We start from the raw sequence: 15,096 nt of genomic DNA, 5'->3' as shown, positions 1-15,096 counted from the left end.
CTGCATCTTCAGGGAAAGGGGGAGTGCCACCTGGCCACTGCCATGTCTCCTTCCAACTCCCGTGTCCAAAGCTCCAGGTCAGGAACTGCGATGGGGTCTTGGAAATTACCAAGCACCGCTAAGTGAACAGATGAAAAGATCAGGGTCATCTTACCTTCTGGCCACAAAGCTAATCAGTGACAGAGGCCCAAGGAGAACTGCCTGCTCCCCGTCTGTTATTCCTTGGCCGCCCCTTCCTCCCCACATGAGAACACGTCCCTGTCACCAGTCTAGTCTCCATCCTAAAACATTCCAGGTACCTCCGGCCTCTCCCTTTCAGGAGCTGCGGAGTGGCGCTGGTGTCATGTAACAACGGCAAAGCAACCTCCTTCTCCAAGCCTCAGACACCTGTCTGTGCGCTCAGAATATAACCTACCCCATACTCTTCACCTTGAGTCCCTACCACATGCCGTGTACCTGCATTTCATTTATTCTTCAGAGAGCCAGCCCTCGGCGACAGGAAGTGAGGGTGAGCCAGTCCTGGAGTGTGCCTGCTGCTGGAGAGAGCAGGCACTTGTCCCCTTATCACATGCTGCCCTTTGCGCGTCTCACACCTCACTCCAAGGGGGCTGCTTCAGGCCCTCGCCCAGATTCTGCACCTGCATCAGCTCCATCATGACAGGAGTCCTCCCTGCCACTCCTATCACGGCCTTCCAGCAAATGATCCAACTTGAGCTAGACCAGTGATTTTCTAAGTATGGCAGTCCTTGGACCCTTTTGCGGGTCCACGAGCCAAAACTATTTTATGAAGTCTTCACTTCCTCACTCTCATTCCTTCCCTATTGTAGAGCAGAGTTTGCCAGAGGCTATGTGACATGACATCACAACAGACCGAGTGCAGAAGAAAGGAGAATCCAGCTGTCTTTCATGATGACAGATGTTATGGAGATTTGCAAAAAGGCAAAATGGTGTGGCTCCTCTCACCAGATTTATTTGTTGTTTTGGAAAAGTAATTTTTCAGAATACACCTGTTATTTATGTGAACATGTAACGGGTTTATTTTATTTTTAAATAGATTAATAAATTTCTAAACATTTCTCAGTTTTAAGTTCTAGTCCAACAAATACCACAGATGTAACCCACATAAACAAAAGCCCTTTGAGGGCCTCAATAATCAAGAGCATAAAGGAGTCTCCAAAACAAAAAGCTTGAGAGCCACTGGCCTAGCCAATCATCCCACCCCCACCCCCACCCCAAATCCTCAGGTCAGTGACTGGCCCATCCTGCCCCCACACCCTTGCTTCCCTCAGCACTCTGTTCATGCTGTCACCCTGGCTCTCTGTCAAGCCCAAACACAAATGCGCCTTCAGGTCCATCTCCAAGTTTCTACTCAAGACTCCTTTCTCCTCCACAGCACTACTTTAAAAGGCTGCTTATCTCCCACCAGACTTACCACAGTGGCTGTACTATATACAGCACATCTGGAAATGAAACGGACTCCCGCACACACCAGGCAGGGAGCCCTTCCTCTGGGCGAGGCAAAGTTCTCTTGAGGAGGGGAGGTCTGGAGAGGGGGCTGGGCTCCACACAGGCAACACCCACTCTGGGTCCTTCCCCTGGAGGCCACTGAGGGAGGCTGAAACACTGGAACGACCAAGCACCTTGAGTGTTCCTTAGGAATCTGGTACGTACACACTGTACATAGATGCGACTTATGTTCTTTTGTATGCATCAAATATTTCATTCTATTAAAAAATATTAACACGGGGGTCAGGGTAAATTAGTGATTTTCTAACAGTGAAGACAATGGGAGGTGGTGTTTCAGGGGCTGCTGCAGAGTGTGGGGTGGGCGGAGCTCCGGGGGGGCGTGTCTCACAGGTGGCCCCGTCCCCTCCTCCCATCCCTCACATATGTGAGTTCCATGTTCTGTTTCAAGGGGCTCTGTGCTCTACTCCTAAAGAGATAAAGTTTGAAAACTGATAACTAGCGACCAGGCCAGATCATCTCTTTTCCCTCTTAGTGACCCCAACATCTTTTGGAAGACCAATAGCAGCAGCTCCCCGTGCATCTCACCACTGGAGCACTCCAGTGTCTCCCTATGTTGTCTGGCCTTCAACTCCTATGCTCCCTCAGCCCCCCTCCCGCCAATATTAAAGCCCCCACTTAGCTACTTCCTGGCAGCTCCACTCATCTTCAGGTTAGACAGGAAGGGAAGACAGGAAGGACTGAAGCTCAAAGTGGCTCAGCCATCCCTGTGCATGGGCACAGCACCTGTACCACCACCTCAAAGCTGCACACCATGCTTGTAACCCTGAGCGTGGCCCCGTACCCCAGTTCTCCATCCTGGACTCCTACAAATGAGGAACACAGGTCTGGGCAGCACCGTAGGCTCTGTCCTCCCACCCAGCAGTCTGCAGTGCTGGCCTCTGGCTTGATGTGCTGATTCGAAACACAGATCACTAATAGAATGACCACTGGACCCGGATATTCCACTCCTAGGTCTCTACCCAGAAGAACTGAAAGTAGATGTTCAAATAACACATGTACATGAACGTTCATAGCAGCACTATTCACAACAGCCAAAATGTGGAAACAGCCCAAGCATCCATTTAGAGATGAACAGATAATCTAAATGTGCTATGCCCATATACTGGAATATTATTCGGCCATTAAAAAAAACAATGAAGTACTGATTCATGCTACCACCGGATGAACTCTGAAAACATACTAAGTACAAGAAGCCCGACTAAACACTACATATGCTATATCCATTTTAACCAACGTTCCAGCATAGGTAAAGCCGTAAGGACAGAAAGCAGACTGGTGGTTGCTGAGGACTGGGAGTGGGGAGTAACAGCCTAATAGTTACGGGTGTTCTTTCAGGGTGATGAAATGTCTTAAACTATAGACTGTATAGACCTGTAGTGTTTGCACAATGGGATGAATGTGATGAATGCAATGGATGTGCATACTCTTAAAATGGTTCATGTTATGTGAATTTCACCTCAAAAAACAAACAAACAAAAAAACCACAAAAAACAACCCCAAACAAAACCCACACAACAGAGCTCCCTAGATCCCAGGCACAGAGAGAGCAAGGGCACACAGCTGATGGCCCGCTCTCTGTCCTCCCCTCCCACACTTCCCAGCGCAGCTAGCTACCCGCTTAGCCCTCTGCCCACACACATGCCCTGCAAGCCCAATCCGTGCTCAGGGCTCCTCCCTGGACTGCAACAGCTGGAGGAAGAGGGAGAAAGTGACATTTTAAAAAGCCTCTTCCCTGTTCAGTCTTGACAAGGAGCCCATGGCCGCAGGATTTTTGGAACATGACGCCATTCGTGGCAAAGGGAGGAATGCTAGAGAATGTGTGGGGACACACTTCTGGGGCTTTGCAGGAAAGAGTCTCACCCTCTCCCTCAAAAAGCAGTGCTTCCCATTAAGAAACAGGTAGGACGGGAAAGTGCCATGGGAAGAAAAAAAGAGGCAAGAAGTGTAAATAAGTTCAGCCCAGGCCTCATCCTCGGGCCCCACCCTTCGCAGCACACGCTCACCCTTCCGGCAGGACAGCCCCTGGCTCCTGGACAGGAGGGCCACACACAGCCCGAAATCTAATGTCCAGGAGGCCCACGTGACCCCGCTCAGGACGGCGCAGGCAAGAGTGGAAGGCGGAGACCCTGCGTCAGACTGGGTTTGCCTCCCAGCTCTAGCACTTACAGCACTGCCCGTGGGCAAAGTTACATGACCTCTTTCCAGCTCAGGTTTCTTATCTCTCTACTTCATAAGGCCACTGTGAATGTAAATGAGTTAACAGTGGCCTGGTACACAGCAATTACTGTTAGCTACAAATGCCACCACCTCCACAATAAATAATCCCAGAGCATGTCAACTGCTCCTTCGATTTAAGGAGAGAAAAACCTCCACATCGCAGGAGGCAGCACGACCACCCTCGCTGGTCCAGCTCCCCTGAAGAGGACCCCTAAGCTCACAGGGTTTCGAGGCAGGAAGAGTCAGCAGGCTGCTTGCTGAGATGGCATCTGCCTGTTAGAGGAGCTGTCTGCAGGCTCTCTAAAGGAACCACTTCTACCTGTTTAGACCCTAGAGAACGGTCCCCTTGGCAAAAGGCTCCCCTCCCTGGAAGCAGGTGGGATTTGTAAAGCTTGGGGAGCAGCGGGGGAGACTGGAAGGACGGGCCTGCTGGCTGAAGTGAGTGAATCAACACTGAGGACCAAAGGCCCAGGACATGCCCCGGCCACATCTCCCACCCACCTGCCCATCAATCTGGGACAAGACCTGCGCGGCCCTCTACCCTCCAACGGTTTCACCAGGCCCAGGGCCACAAGGACTTTGGTTCCCAGACAACTGTCCCAGGGACACCAGCAGAACAGTGGCTTCTCAAATCAGGATCTGCCACTGCCATTCACAGGACCTGCACTCTGCACTTCTCGGAGCGTGGCAGGGACCCGGAGGTGGCTGCTGTGCCGAGCACTGCCCTCTGGAGAAGCCCATGGACTCTAATGCTAAGTCTTAGGCTAATGGCACCTGGCCTCTTCACTTCCTGTCCTCTACAAATTCTTAAAACCAGTTCCATCTTATCAAAAACAACCAAAAACCAAAAAAATAGTTCAATCTTTATACTTAAACACGTTCTGAAAATCAAACCCACAAAAGCAAACCGACTACGGTCTTTCCGATCCCAAGGGGCTACCATGAGGAAATTGCTAGGCTGGTGCCAAGCAGCTCAGCAGGAGAGGAGGCAGCCTGGGCTTTTGTTCTGTGGGCGTGGAGGTAGACAAGAAATGGAGCTAGAGGGTCAGCTGTCCCACAAAACCATGGAGGCGGGTCCCCTCTCTGGGCCTACGTTGGGGAAAACGAACCCCACTTCCTGAGCACCCCCCAGGTACCCGAGCATTTACAAATCCGGTACTTGCCACTTCTTGCATCCTCTTCGCCACCATCACAGGCACCCACCATCAATGGGCATTATACAGTCCCCAGTTTCAGAGGAAGGACAGACACTGAAACTCTGAGTGACCTGCTCCATCACCATTAAAAACAGAGCCAGGATATGAACCCAAATCTGAGCTGAAAGCCCCCAGTGTCAACCAATCCATTTCCTTACATGAGCACATTAAATGAAAAGTGGGACTGTGTCAGATTTCTAGGTCAGAGCACGTCCCCAAGCAGAAGACAAACGAACACCCCAATCCCACTGAGCCCTGAGGCTCCCCACGCCCCGGGTCACTCACCAGCCCCAGAGTAGAGAAGCTCTGGGTGTGGCACCTGGAGACCCAGGAGATGTGGACTCTTTCTCTCGTTCAACTGGGACTCCCAGAAGTTGCTCCCCCTTCCTCTGGCCCCTTTAGCTACCGGCCAGGGCCATTCGGAGGTAAGACACTGAGTCTGAAAGGGTGCCATACAGCCTCCCTGGCCCGTCTGATAAAACCAGTGCTTTAGGACCAACAGAGATCAAGGATACAGTATTTCCTGATTCTGAATTCCTTAGGGGAAAAGCGGTGTTTCCTGTTCAAGGCTGTGCCAAAGGTGTGGTCACTGCCACAGGCCAGCAGCCTGCTGGGGGACATGGGGCCACCCTAAGGCCGAGAAGATTTTAGGGCCTACAGGATGACCTGTGAAATGTCCTGCACTACTGCCCTCCCCACATGTACCTCCATGCACCCCAGCTACCAAGGAATCCATGTCGGGGCAAGGCCCTGTTTCTGATAGCAAAGGTTCACACTTTTTATCAGACACGGGGAGGTCAAAGAGAACTTTGGGAAAACCCACACCGGCCTTCCTGTGACCTAGGCAGGTCACTGAACTGGGTCTCGGCGGCTCCAACTGTTAACTGGGGACAACCCCTCACGTGCTTAATTATTGCGGGGGCGGGGTATCACCCGGCCCCTCCAGGCCCCTCCTCCCAGGGCTAAGAAGTAGAAGTCCATTACACAGCTTTTTGATTTTGACTGCAATAGCCCAGCATCCTACAGAAATAGTACCAGGTGAACAAGTCCAAGTGGCCTTCCTAAGAGGAGGGAGGACAGACTTCCGGTCTCACAAAGGCTGGCAAGGGAACCGTGTGGAACTAAGTTCTACGTCCCAGCCCCACCGCTAGGCAGCTCAGTGACCTCGGACAGGCAGTCCCACCTCCCTGAAACTCCATATCCCCCTCTCTACCGGGGCCCATGCTGCCACCAGCCCTCCCCAGCTAACGAGAGTGGAAGGAGACAGATCACGGTACACGGCACGTGACGCAGCACAATGGAGGCTCCAGAGGATTCGACGCGCCCATCTGCTCACTCTTGCTGCAAGCTACCCCGAGGACCGGGCAGGCCACCATCCAGCACAGGGTGCAGTCGCCAAGCCGAGCATGAGGGGAGAAAGGAGCTGGAAGGGTTACAGGCTCCAGGCAAAAACCAGGCTGTGGTTTCATGTGAACTAGGATGACCCTGACGAAGAAAACCAGCAAGTGGTTTGGAAGATTCCAGTTCCAGTCTCCAGAGACAAAATGCCAGCGAATCAACCCACTGGCTCTCTTGCCCCCAAAGGAAGTGATAATAAAAAGGGAGCGGTGGGGCTGGGCATTCAGGGCTCCCATGCCAGGGCAGCTGTGAAATCGTCCTCGGATCATCTCACCAAACCCTATGCTGCTAAAACGAGGAACCACAAAGTCTGGGGCAGGTTTCAAACCTGCCCCCCCTGCCTCCAGAGATGACTGGGGGCCACACAGGCAGGAAGCAGAGGTGGCTGAGAGGCCAAGATCCAGGCTCCAACCTCATGTCGCTCAGAACCATGTCCCTTTTTCTGTTTCACATATGGCATTTCCATACGAGATTCCTCCGAGGGAAGGCTGTGTGATTTAGTGCAAGTCTGAAAACTACTGACCTGGTCCAACTGTGTCATTTCAGATGGGAAAGGGAGGCTTGGAGCGTGAGTTGCCAAGCATAAAGGAAAAGGCTGTTTTCTCAGGTTAAATGCTTCTAAATTAGCATCCAGCGCTCTTCACCGTGTCCTGTGCCTCCGTCCCCCCACAGTCTTAGGATGTTGGCAGTAGGATGTTACCTCTCTCTCGTCTCTTTTCCCTGGTTGCAAGGCTCTCTTCTCTTTCAAGACTAAATGGCAGCTTGGGAACAATTTAAAGATAAACATTCCCAGTCAAATTTCTTTATTTCAGCTAAACAGCATCAGGGTTCTAGTAATCAGGAAACAGCCCAAACAAAGGCTACTCCCCACAGGACAGGCCGTCAGCGCGCTTCCTGGAATATTAATTACCACAAAGGGGGCTCAGTAACCCCCCCCAGGCCTGGCTAGCACCTTCCATCCATTCCATTAGTAGACCACTCCCTGTAAACAGAATGGGGGCACCAGCTTTATAGGTGGGGAACCGAGATGCCGAGAACGTAAGTGACCTTCCTGGGTCACCCTGCATGTCTGTGCCAAGAATAGAACATAGGTCTTCGATTGTAGTCCTTCTGTGTGGCGAAGGAAAAAGAACTCAGAGAGAAAGGTCAAGTAGCAGGCTAGAACACAGGGAAAAAAGCAGCTAAAATACAGCTGCAAAACACTCCCGAACACAAAGGGCTGTGTCAGAATGCAGTCACCCTAGCCAGCAACGTGCGTGGGGGGGCCCGCCAGCCTGCCCCCCAGGCTCTCACGGGCTCCCTCCAGGACAGGCCCTATCAGCACCCTCCTTCCTCCTGCCTCTAGAGGAGGAGTGGGGGTCCGAGCCCTCAAACACCACCAAAAGGAGTCCGCAAGAAGATGGGACTTTGAAAGAAAGAAGCCCCAAGAGTTGGCAAGGACACCAAGCAGAGGACACAAACAGGAGTAACCGGCAGGAGAACCGTCCCAGGAATCCTCTGAACACAGGCTGTCTGCACAACACCCCCAAGAGGGAGGAAACACCCACAAGCACAGCCCTTCCACTCAGTACTTCCTCTGAGGGTCTCAAGGGCCCCGCAGTGGGCCAGGCTGCTGCGACCAGAGCAGCCCCGTCCCACGCGGTAGGCACCAGCCACGTGTGGCTCTTGAGCTCCCAGAAAGTGGCCAGCCTGAAACGAAAGGTGCCATAAAGGTAAAATAATAATTTCTTTACGTGTGGAAATGGTATTTTGGATACGTGAGGTTAAATAAGATATAATTAAAAGTAATTTCATCTACTTCTTTTTACTTTTCTAATGTAGCAAGTAGGAAATTTTTAATTGTAAAAGTGGCTCATGTTATAGTCCTACTGGACAGGGCTGGTCTAACCCATAGGCCAAATCTAGCTCCTGGCTTTTTTTTTTTTTTCTTTTAAGGTCCCAAAAACCAAGACCAGCTTTTACGTTTCTACACGATTATGTAAGTACCTTCATAAACTCCTCGATTTTGGCCTACAAACCCTAGAGCTTTTACTATCTGGCCCTTTAAGAAAGAAGTGGTCAATCCCCGGGTCTAGACTCTAAATACAATCAGATATCCCCTCCAATGACAGCAGGGGCAGAGGGCAGGTTGGGGATGCGCGAGTGTGTGTGTGAGCGATTCTTGCACACTCATTTTTAAAAACTGAGGTAAGGGCGCCTGGGTGGCTCAGTTGGTTAAGCAACTGCCTTCGGCTCAGGTCATGATCCCGGAGTCCCGGGATCGAGTCCCACATCAGGCTCCCCGCTCAGCGAGGAGCCTGCTTCTCCCTCTGACCCTCCCCCGTCTCATGTACTCTCTCTCTCTCATTCTCACGCTCGCAAATAAATAAATAAATCTTTAAAAATAAATAAATAAATAAAAACTGAGGTAAAAGTCCTATAGCGTAAAATTAACCATTTTAAAGTGAACACGTCAGGGACAGTTAGTACATTCACAATGTTATGCAACCAGCTTCTCCACCTAGTTCTAAGACAGCTCGTGATACCCTCAAAGAGAACCCTGATCCCATTAGCAGGCACTCCCCCACCCAGAACCCTGGTAACCACTAATCTGCCTTCCATTTCCACGGCTCTACCTAAACTGGACATTTCATATAAATGGAACCATACAGTATGTCATCTTTGTGCCTGATCTTTTCACTCAATATGTGTCTGAGGTTCCATCATATTGCAGGACGGTCAGTAGCTCATTCCTTTTTCATAACTGAATATTCCGTGATATGGATACACCACAATCTGTTTATCCATTCGTCCACTGATAGCTATTTGGGTTGCTGCTACCTTTTGGCTATTATGAATAGTACTATTACAAACATGCATGAACGTATTTGTTTGAATACTCGTTCCCAATTATTTTGGATATATGTTAGGAGTGGAATTACTGGGTCATATGGTAATTCTTTTGAAGAAATGCCAAACTCTTTTCCACAGTGGTTGCACCATTTGCCATTCTCGTGAGCACTGCATGAGGGTTCTAATTTCTCCGCATCCACACCAGCACTTACGACCTTCCCTTTTTTAATATAGCCCTCCTAGTGGGTGTGAAGTAATAACTCACTGTAGTTTTGATCTGCATCTCCCTAATGACTAATGATACTGACCATCTTTTCCTGTGCTTGTTGGCCATTTGTAAGGTCTGGGATTTCTGACATAGCCCCTGCCAAACCGTTGACAAATATGTGCATAAATCATAAACCTCAAAAGGGTGGTCATGAAATCTCCCCATTGCTTATGAGATAAACGTTAAGTGAAATAAAGAAGTTCCATGCCCTAGAACTTCTAAGAATGTCACAGAGATAAAGGGAAAGTCAATGAAATGATTCACAGAGAACAGGTCCTGACCCACCCACCTCTGTGTCTGGGACTCTCACCCCAAGACCCCAAGCAGCCCTGGCAGTGGAGTGCCGCACAGCAAGGGGCACAATTAGACCAAGAGATCTCAGAAGAAATGGAGGAGGACTGGAGGAGCCCCGGCAGAGATCAAGACCAAACTCCTCATAGTCCAGATGGGAACACTGAAGCCTGAGGAGAGAAAACAAGCCAGCCAAGATCCCACAACAAAACAGCAGTAGAAGGAACTAGACCTTAAGTTCAGATGCAGTGACTCCTTCCACAAAAGGCATGCCTAAAGTCGTACAAGTCGGCAGGAGGATGAGACATCACGCCAGGTCAATACCCACCACGAACCCCAGAAACCCACACTAAGGCTGGGATCCAAGAACCCTGGGCTCCAGACTTTCTGCTCCCACTGACCGCCAACCCCCGATTCACCTCCCTTCCCCACCTGCTCCCCCTCGTTTCGGTCTATGTGGCCTCCCGAGTGACTGACTACACTCACTGCCACGACTTCAGAATTCCTACCGGTCCCACACCCCTCATCTAGCTCTAACCACCTGCATGCCTGAACCGGTGATCCCACCTAAGGACCACACTAGACCTCCACCTCCTCCCCGACCCCACAAACCTCTCCAGCTGTTATTCTCAGTCGTTGTGAAGGTACCCAGGTCTCCTCAATCCCCACCTCCAATCAACTACCAATACCCTGTCCCTAGTGTCTGATGACTCCTTCCATCCTGGCCAACACTGACCTGGAGAAGACCTTTACCATAATTTACCTGGACTATTCAAGACAATCTTTTAGAGCTTCTACTTTCATGCCGAAATTATTTTCCTGAGACAAAACTCAGATGGATTAGAAAGTTAAGCATAAAAATAACTATAAGGGAACTACAAACATGAGAAAATAGTTTATAATCTTGAAAAAAAGGCCTTCATAATCACTAGATTAAAGCTACAAACTAAAAAAGAAACATGGACGTTTAACTGCATTCTTATTTAAACCTACCATATGAAAAAGAGAAATGACCATACATAACATTAGAACGGACACCGTGGGAGAAAATACGTGCAACACAGGACAGGTTCAGATTAAGATCTAGAGCAGGGGTCAGCAAACTAGAGCTTACAGGCTGAACCCTACTAGCTGCCTGTCTCTGTAACTCTGTAAATACACTTTTATCAGAAACAGCTATACTCATATAAGTTTACGTATTGTCTAAAGTGGCTTCGCATGATGGCTTTTACACTACAATGGCAAAATTGTGTAGTTGCCACAAAGATCACGTGGCCCACGTGGCTAAAATATTTACTATCTGGCCTTTTGGAGAGAAAGTCGGTGGACCCCTGACCTAGAGTGTAGACAGAAAGCTCCTACCCAACCAGCTGGGGTGGCGGGTGGGGAGCAAGAAATGAACCCAACAGAAAAACAGGCAAACAGTATGAATGGGCAGTCTACACAAGAAACAAAACATATACCATAAATATTGTAAAAAGAGGCTTGACCTCACTGGTAACTAGGGAAACTATTAGAGAATTAAATCATCTGATAATATCCAATCCTGGCAAAGGTACAACACAGCCTTTTTTGGAAGGCAATTTAGTGATATCTGTAAAAAAAAATTCAATGTGCTTGATGTCAACCCAGCCATTCTATTTTTAGCTATCTGCCCCCAGAGAAATACTTGCATTCATGCACGCACACACTCACCCAAAAGCATTTAGAAAACTGTTCGCTGAAGCAGTCACTCTGTGTAACAGCAAAACCCAGAAGTAACCTTGCTGTCCATCAGTAAGGGAATGGTTACAATATGGTACATCCCTGATGGCACAATTTGCAAAACAATTTTGTAATAGTTGTATGTCGCACCATGAAAAGAGCCGTAAGACATGTCATTAAGCAGGAAAAAATATGTAGCAGAGCAAATGCATATATAGTTTGGGTTAAGTAAAGGTTTTAACTGTGTATTCAAGTCCATATGCATGTAGAGAAATGCACAGGACTGAAGGATAAACGCCTTAAAGAGGGGGTGGTCTCAATGATCGCTGATCTATCTTCCAGCCTTGAAGGTCTAAAATAAGCTCAGGGCAGGGAGGGGCAGCAGGAAGCAGGGCCTTGGGGGAGAGTGATGGGAACCAATTGGCTGAGGTTTTCTAATGGAGCCAAGAGGATGAGAGTAAGGCTGGGGGAGGCCGGATGCTGAGAGCAGCAGCTAAAGCTGTTGGCAACAGCCCTGAGTCTCCCTCCTTCTCTTTTCAAGAGCAGTTTCTTCCTGAAAGATCCCAGGAGGTAGAAGGCTGGCCTAATCTCTCCCGGCACAAATAACCCCACTCATTATTTCAGAAACTACCATCCCAGTTGTGTCCTGGAAGACTCAAGCCTGTTTAAAATCCACAATTAACTGTGAATAAAGTTGAAGAGTAACGTACTTTAAATCTGCAACATTCTCTCTTGATTTAATAACCAAGAGATTTTTTTTTTAAAGAAAATTTAACAGATTGGACTCAAATATGCAGATCCCATTTCAGTTTATCTAAGCCTAAGAAACAGAACACAGTCCTTATGAGGTGTAAATATCCCATGTACCAATTTTGGCAGTTGCCTGGAATAACCAGGAAACTCTCTCAGAACAACCCCTGCCAAGCCCATAAACTTCCTAAATCCAAGTTTACTATTCTGTGGGTGATTTTTGTTTGTTTGTTAAATTGTAAGAGAAAAGAGTTTAATAAGATACTAGTCTTTGCTTTTCACAGGGTGAGACAGGTAAGCCAGGGATCCCTACTCCCAATTTACAGAAAAGGAAAAGAAACTACGCAAAGGCAAAGGGACTTCCTCAAGGTCACACAGCTGAAAGTGACAGCAAAGACAGAAGAAAGGTCTCCTGACTCCTCGTCCAAGGCCCTCATCACCACATAAACTGCTTCCCCCCAAAAAGGCATCCAGTTGAGAAGAGAAGGCGTCCCTGAGAAGCCCAACCCAGAACACCTTACCAGGAAACTGAGTTCTACTCTTCCCAAACTGACTGGCCCTTCATCCCAAAAATCTATGACTGAAGCCTTGAGTGTTCCCATTAAGCTTTTGGTTTTAGATGAAAGGAGTCTTTTCCTGGCTGTTGGGATTCTGATCACAGAGGAAGACACCATGTCTCAGGCCATAACCCCTGCCCTGCCACCCTACTCTGGTCTGCCATGTAAACAATTCAAACCCTGTGAGTACTTAAGTAGCATTAAAAACAGCCAGGCCGTACACTTCAAAGCAACGTTTTCCATCTAAAGGGTTCTTCTGCAAAAGGAGTGGCTACAACTAGGTCACACTGGACTGGAATGTGAAGGGAGCTCCCCTGGCCTCATGGGGGGGGGGGGGGCGGGGCGCCGGAGATGAGAGAAAGCTCTGAAGAAGACTGAAACCGGGGGAGAGGCAAGGAGGGGCACAGACACATCCCAAGAGGCTGTATACAGGGCTTGGTGCAAGGAATCTGCATAGCCCAAGTGTTCCAGAGAATCCTTGGGATCTGGGGGGCTCAGAGAGCAACCAGTACAGGCGTTCCCAAAGGCCAGTGGGGATTGCAGTCCAACTTCTTAGGGAACTGTTACAAAACAAATTCCTCATCTTCTGTATCACCCCAGTAATGGGGCCCTAGGACTCTGTATTTTTAGACTGTGACTCTGATGCAGGTTTGGGAGCTACTAAACTAGTCCAAAGCCCTCACATGACAGATAAGGCCAAGAGAAGTGAACGGACTTTCCTGAAGGCCCACAGGTCTCCTTATTCCTTGCCAAGCGACCAGAGAGCTGGGAGAAAGGGTGGGGAGAGGAGCCCCCAGCTCTCCCATCAACAAAAAGCCCTCCAGCTTAAGTTCAAGCGCAAGACCCTCCTCCCCCGACTTCAGGACCATTCACCTCTCCCATCATTGACAGTGACAATGATTTAGAAAACGGGCAAACTGGGTCTGATGAGAGGGAAGCCCACAGTCCACCGAGACAGTCCTGCACCCTGGGCCACTCTGGGTGGACAAGTCTAGGTCGGCTCCTAAAACGGACTCTATGGGGGGTACTACGAAGCAGCAAGCAATCCCCAAGCGCTTTGTTCCTCCTAAGAAAAACCAGGCATTTTTGAGTCACCCAAAAAGCATGAATCACACGGCAGGGCTATGGGAACGGGAAAGGATGTTATTTTTCGGCATACTTGAGGATTTTCCCTTTGTCCCGACTCTATCAATACACTTCCCGCTCCCTCCCCCTCCCCATCTCCATCCTCATTACCCTCCCCAGGACCCACGTACATTTTTTCTGCTCCGTTTTTATTTTCCCCGGGAGCCTTCAGAGGCACCCCCCACCCCCGCCCGCCTCGGGAACTGGATAACGTCCGCTCTCCTCTCCACAGCAGGATGGTGGTCTCACGGGCGTCAGAACCGGGGGGAGGCGGCCAGCACCCCCGGCGAGGCACTCTCGCCCGCCTCGGACGACGGCTTGCAACACCTAGCCGGGCGACTGCGCGCCGGCAAACTTCCAGCCCGAGGGGGCCGCCGGGGGTCGGGGGCCGCCCCGCGCGGGACCCGGGTCTCACCTCCCGGTCGGCCCCGGAACCCCCGCCCGCTCACCTGCGTCAAGTCCTCGTCGTTGAGGAGATGCGACTCGCGGGGCTTAAAGCAGTTCTGACACTTGCTCTTGTTGAAGATGTTGGCCTGGAATTTCCTGCACGGGTTCTCCTTGGCCGCCGACATGGTCGGCGCGGCGGCGGCACAGGCCCGGAGGCCCGGCCCGGCGCGCGCTCCGCGGCGGACGGCGGACGGCGGCTGGCAGGCGGCGGCACCATGCACGGCGGGCTCGGGGCGGGCTCAAGCCGGGCTCAGCGCGGGCGCCGCGGCATGCCCCCGCCGGCCGGCCGCCTCACAGCCGGGCCGCGAACGCAGGCCCGGCCGCGGCCGGAGCGCGCCCCCGGCGGTCAGGGCGGCCTCGCGGGCGCCGGGATGCGGGCCGGGCCTCTCCTCGCACGACGGCGCGGCGCTGCACGGCGCGCCGGGGCACCTCGGCGCCGAGCCCCGCGCCCGGGCCCTCACAGAGCGCGCGGTCCCCGCCGCCCGCCCGCACAGCCGCCGCCCGGCCGCCGCGGGCCCATGGACGCGGCCTCCCGGGCCCGCTGCCTCCCCGCGCTCCGGCCCGCCTCTCAGGCGCCGGGTCGTTGCCGGTCCCCGGGGTCGGTCCCCGCCGCCACCGCTGCCCTCGGAGCCCAGCGGCCGCAGCAAATGGTAGCGGAGCGCCTCGCGCACTCCCGAGGCGGGGCGGGGCGGGCGGGGCGGGCGGGGCGGGCGGGGCGGGCGCGCGGGCGGGCGCGCGGGCGGGCGGGCGGGCGGGGGAGGAGGGAGCGATAGGGGCAGCGCGC

General features: G+C 51.5%; 1 protein-coding gene across 4 annotated transcripts in view; it reads right to left on the bottom strand.

Annotated features, from left to right (window-relative positions):
• The window catches only part of MPRIP (myosin phosphatase Rho interacting protein), a 146,588-nt gene extending 132,105 nt beyond the window's left edge, over positions 1 to 14,483 (bottom strand). For all 4 annotated transcript variants that reach the window (XM_028089463.2, XM_028089461.2, XM_028089464.2 and 1 more), the window contains exon 1: positions 14,315 to 14,483. In XM_028089463.2, the coding sequence (XP_027945264.1) occupies positions 14,315 to 14,437 (123 nt within the window). In that variant the 5' untranslated portion in view covers positions 14,438 to 14,483. The remainder of the gene's footprint in view (positions 1 to 14,314) is intronic.
• Between the last annotated feature and the right edge of the window lie 613 nt (positions 14,484 to 15,096).

This window comes from Eumetopias jubatus, unplaced genomic scaffold (assembly GCF_037043125.1).
Source record: "Eumetopias jubatus isolate StellerSeaLion01/CBP00866 unplaced genomic scaffold, mEumJub1_p1.0 scaffold_10, whole genome shotgun sequence".
Lineage (NCBI taxonomy): Eukaryota > Metazoa > Chordata > Mammalia > Carnivora > Otariidae > Eumetopias > Eumetopias jubatus.
The sequence above is the reverse complement of the archived record's forward strand: the minus strand, read 5'-3'. Positions and strand labels throughout refer to the sequence as shown.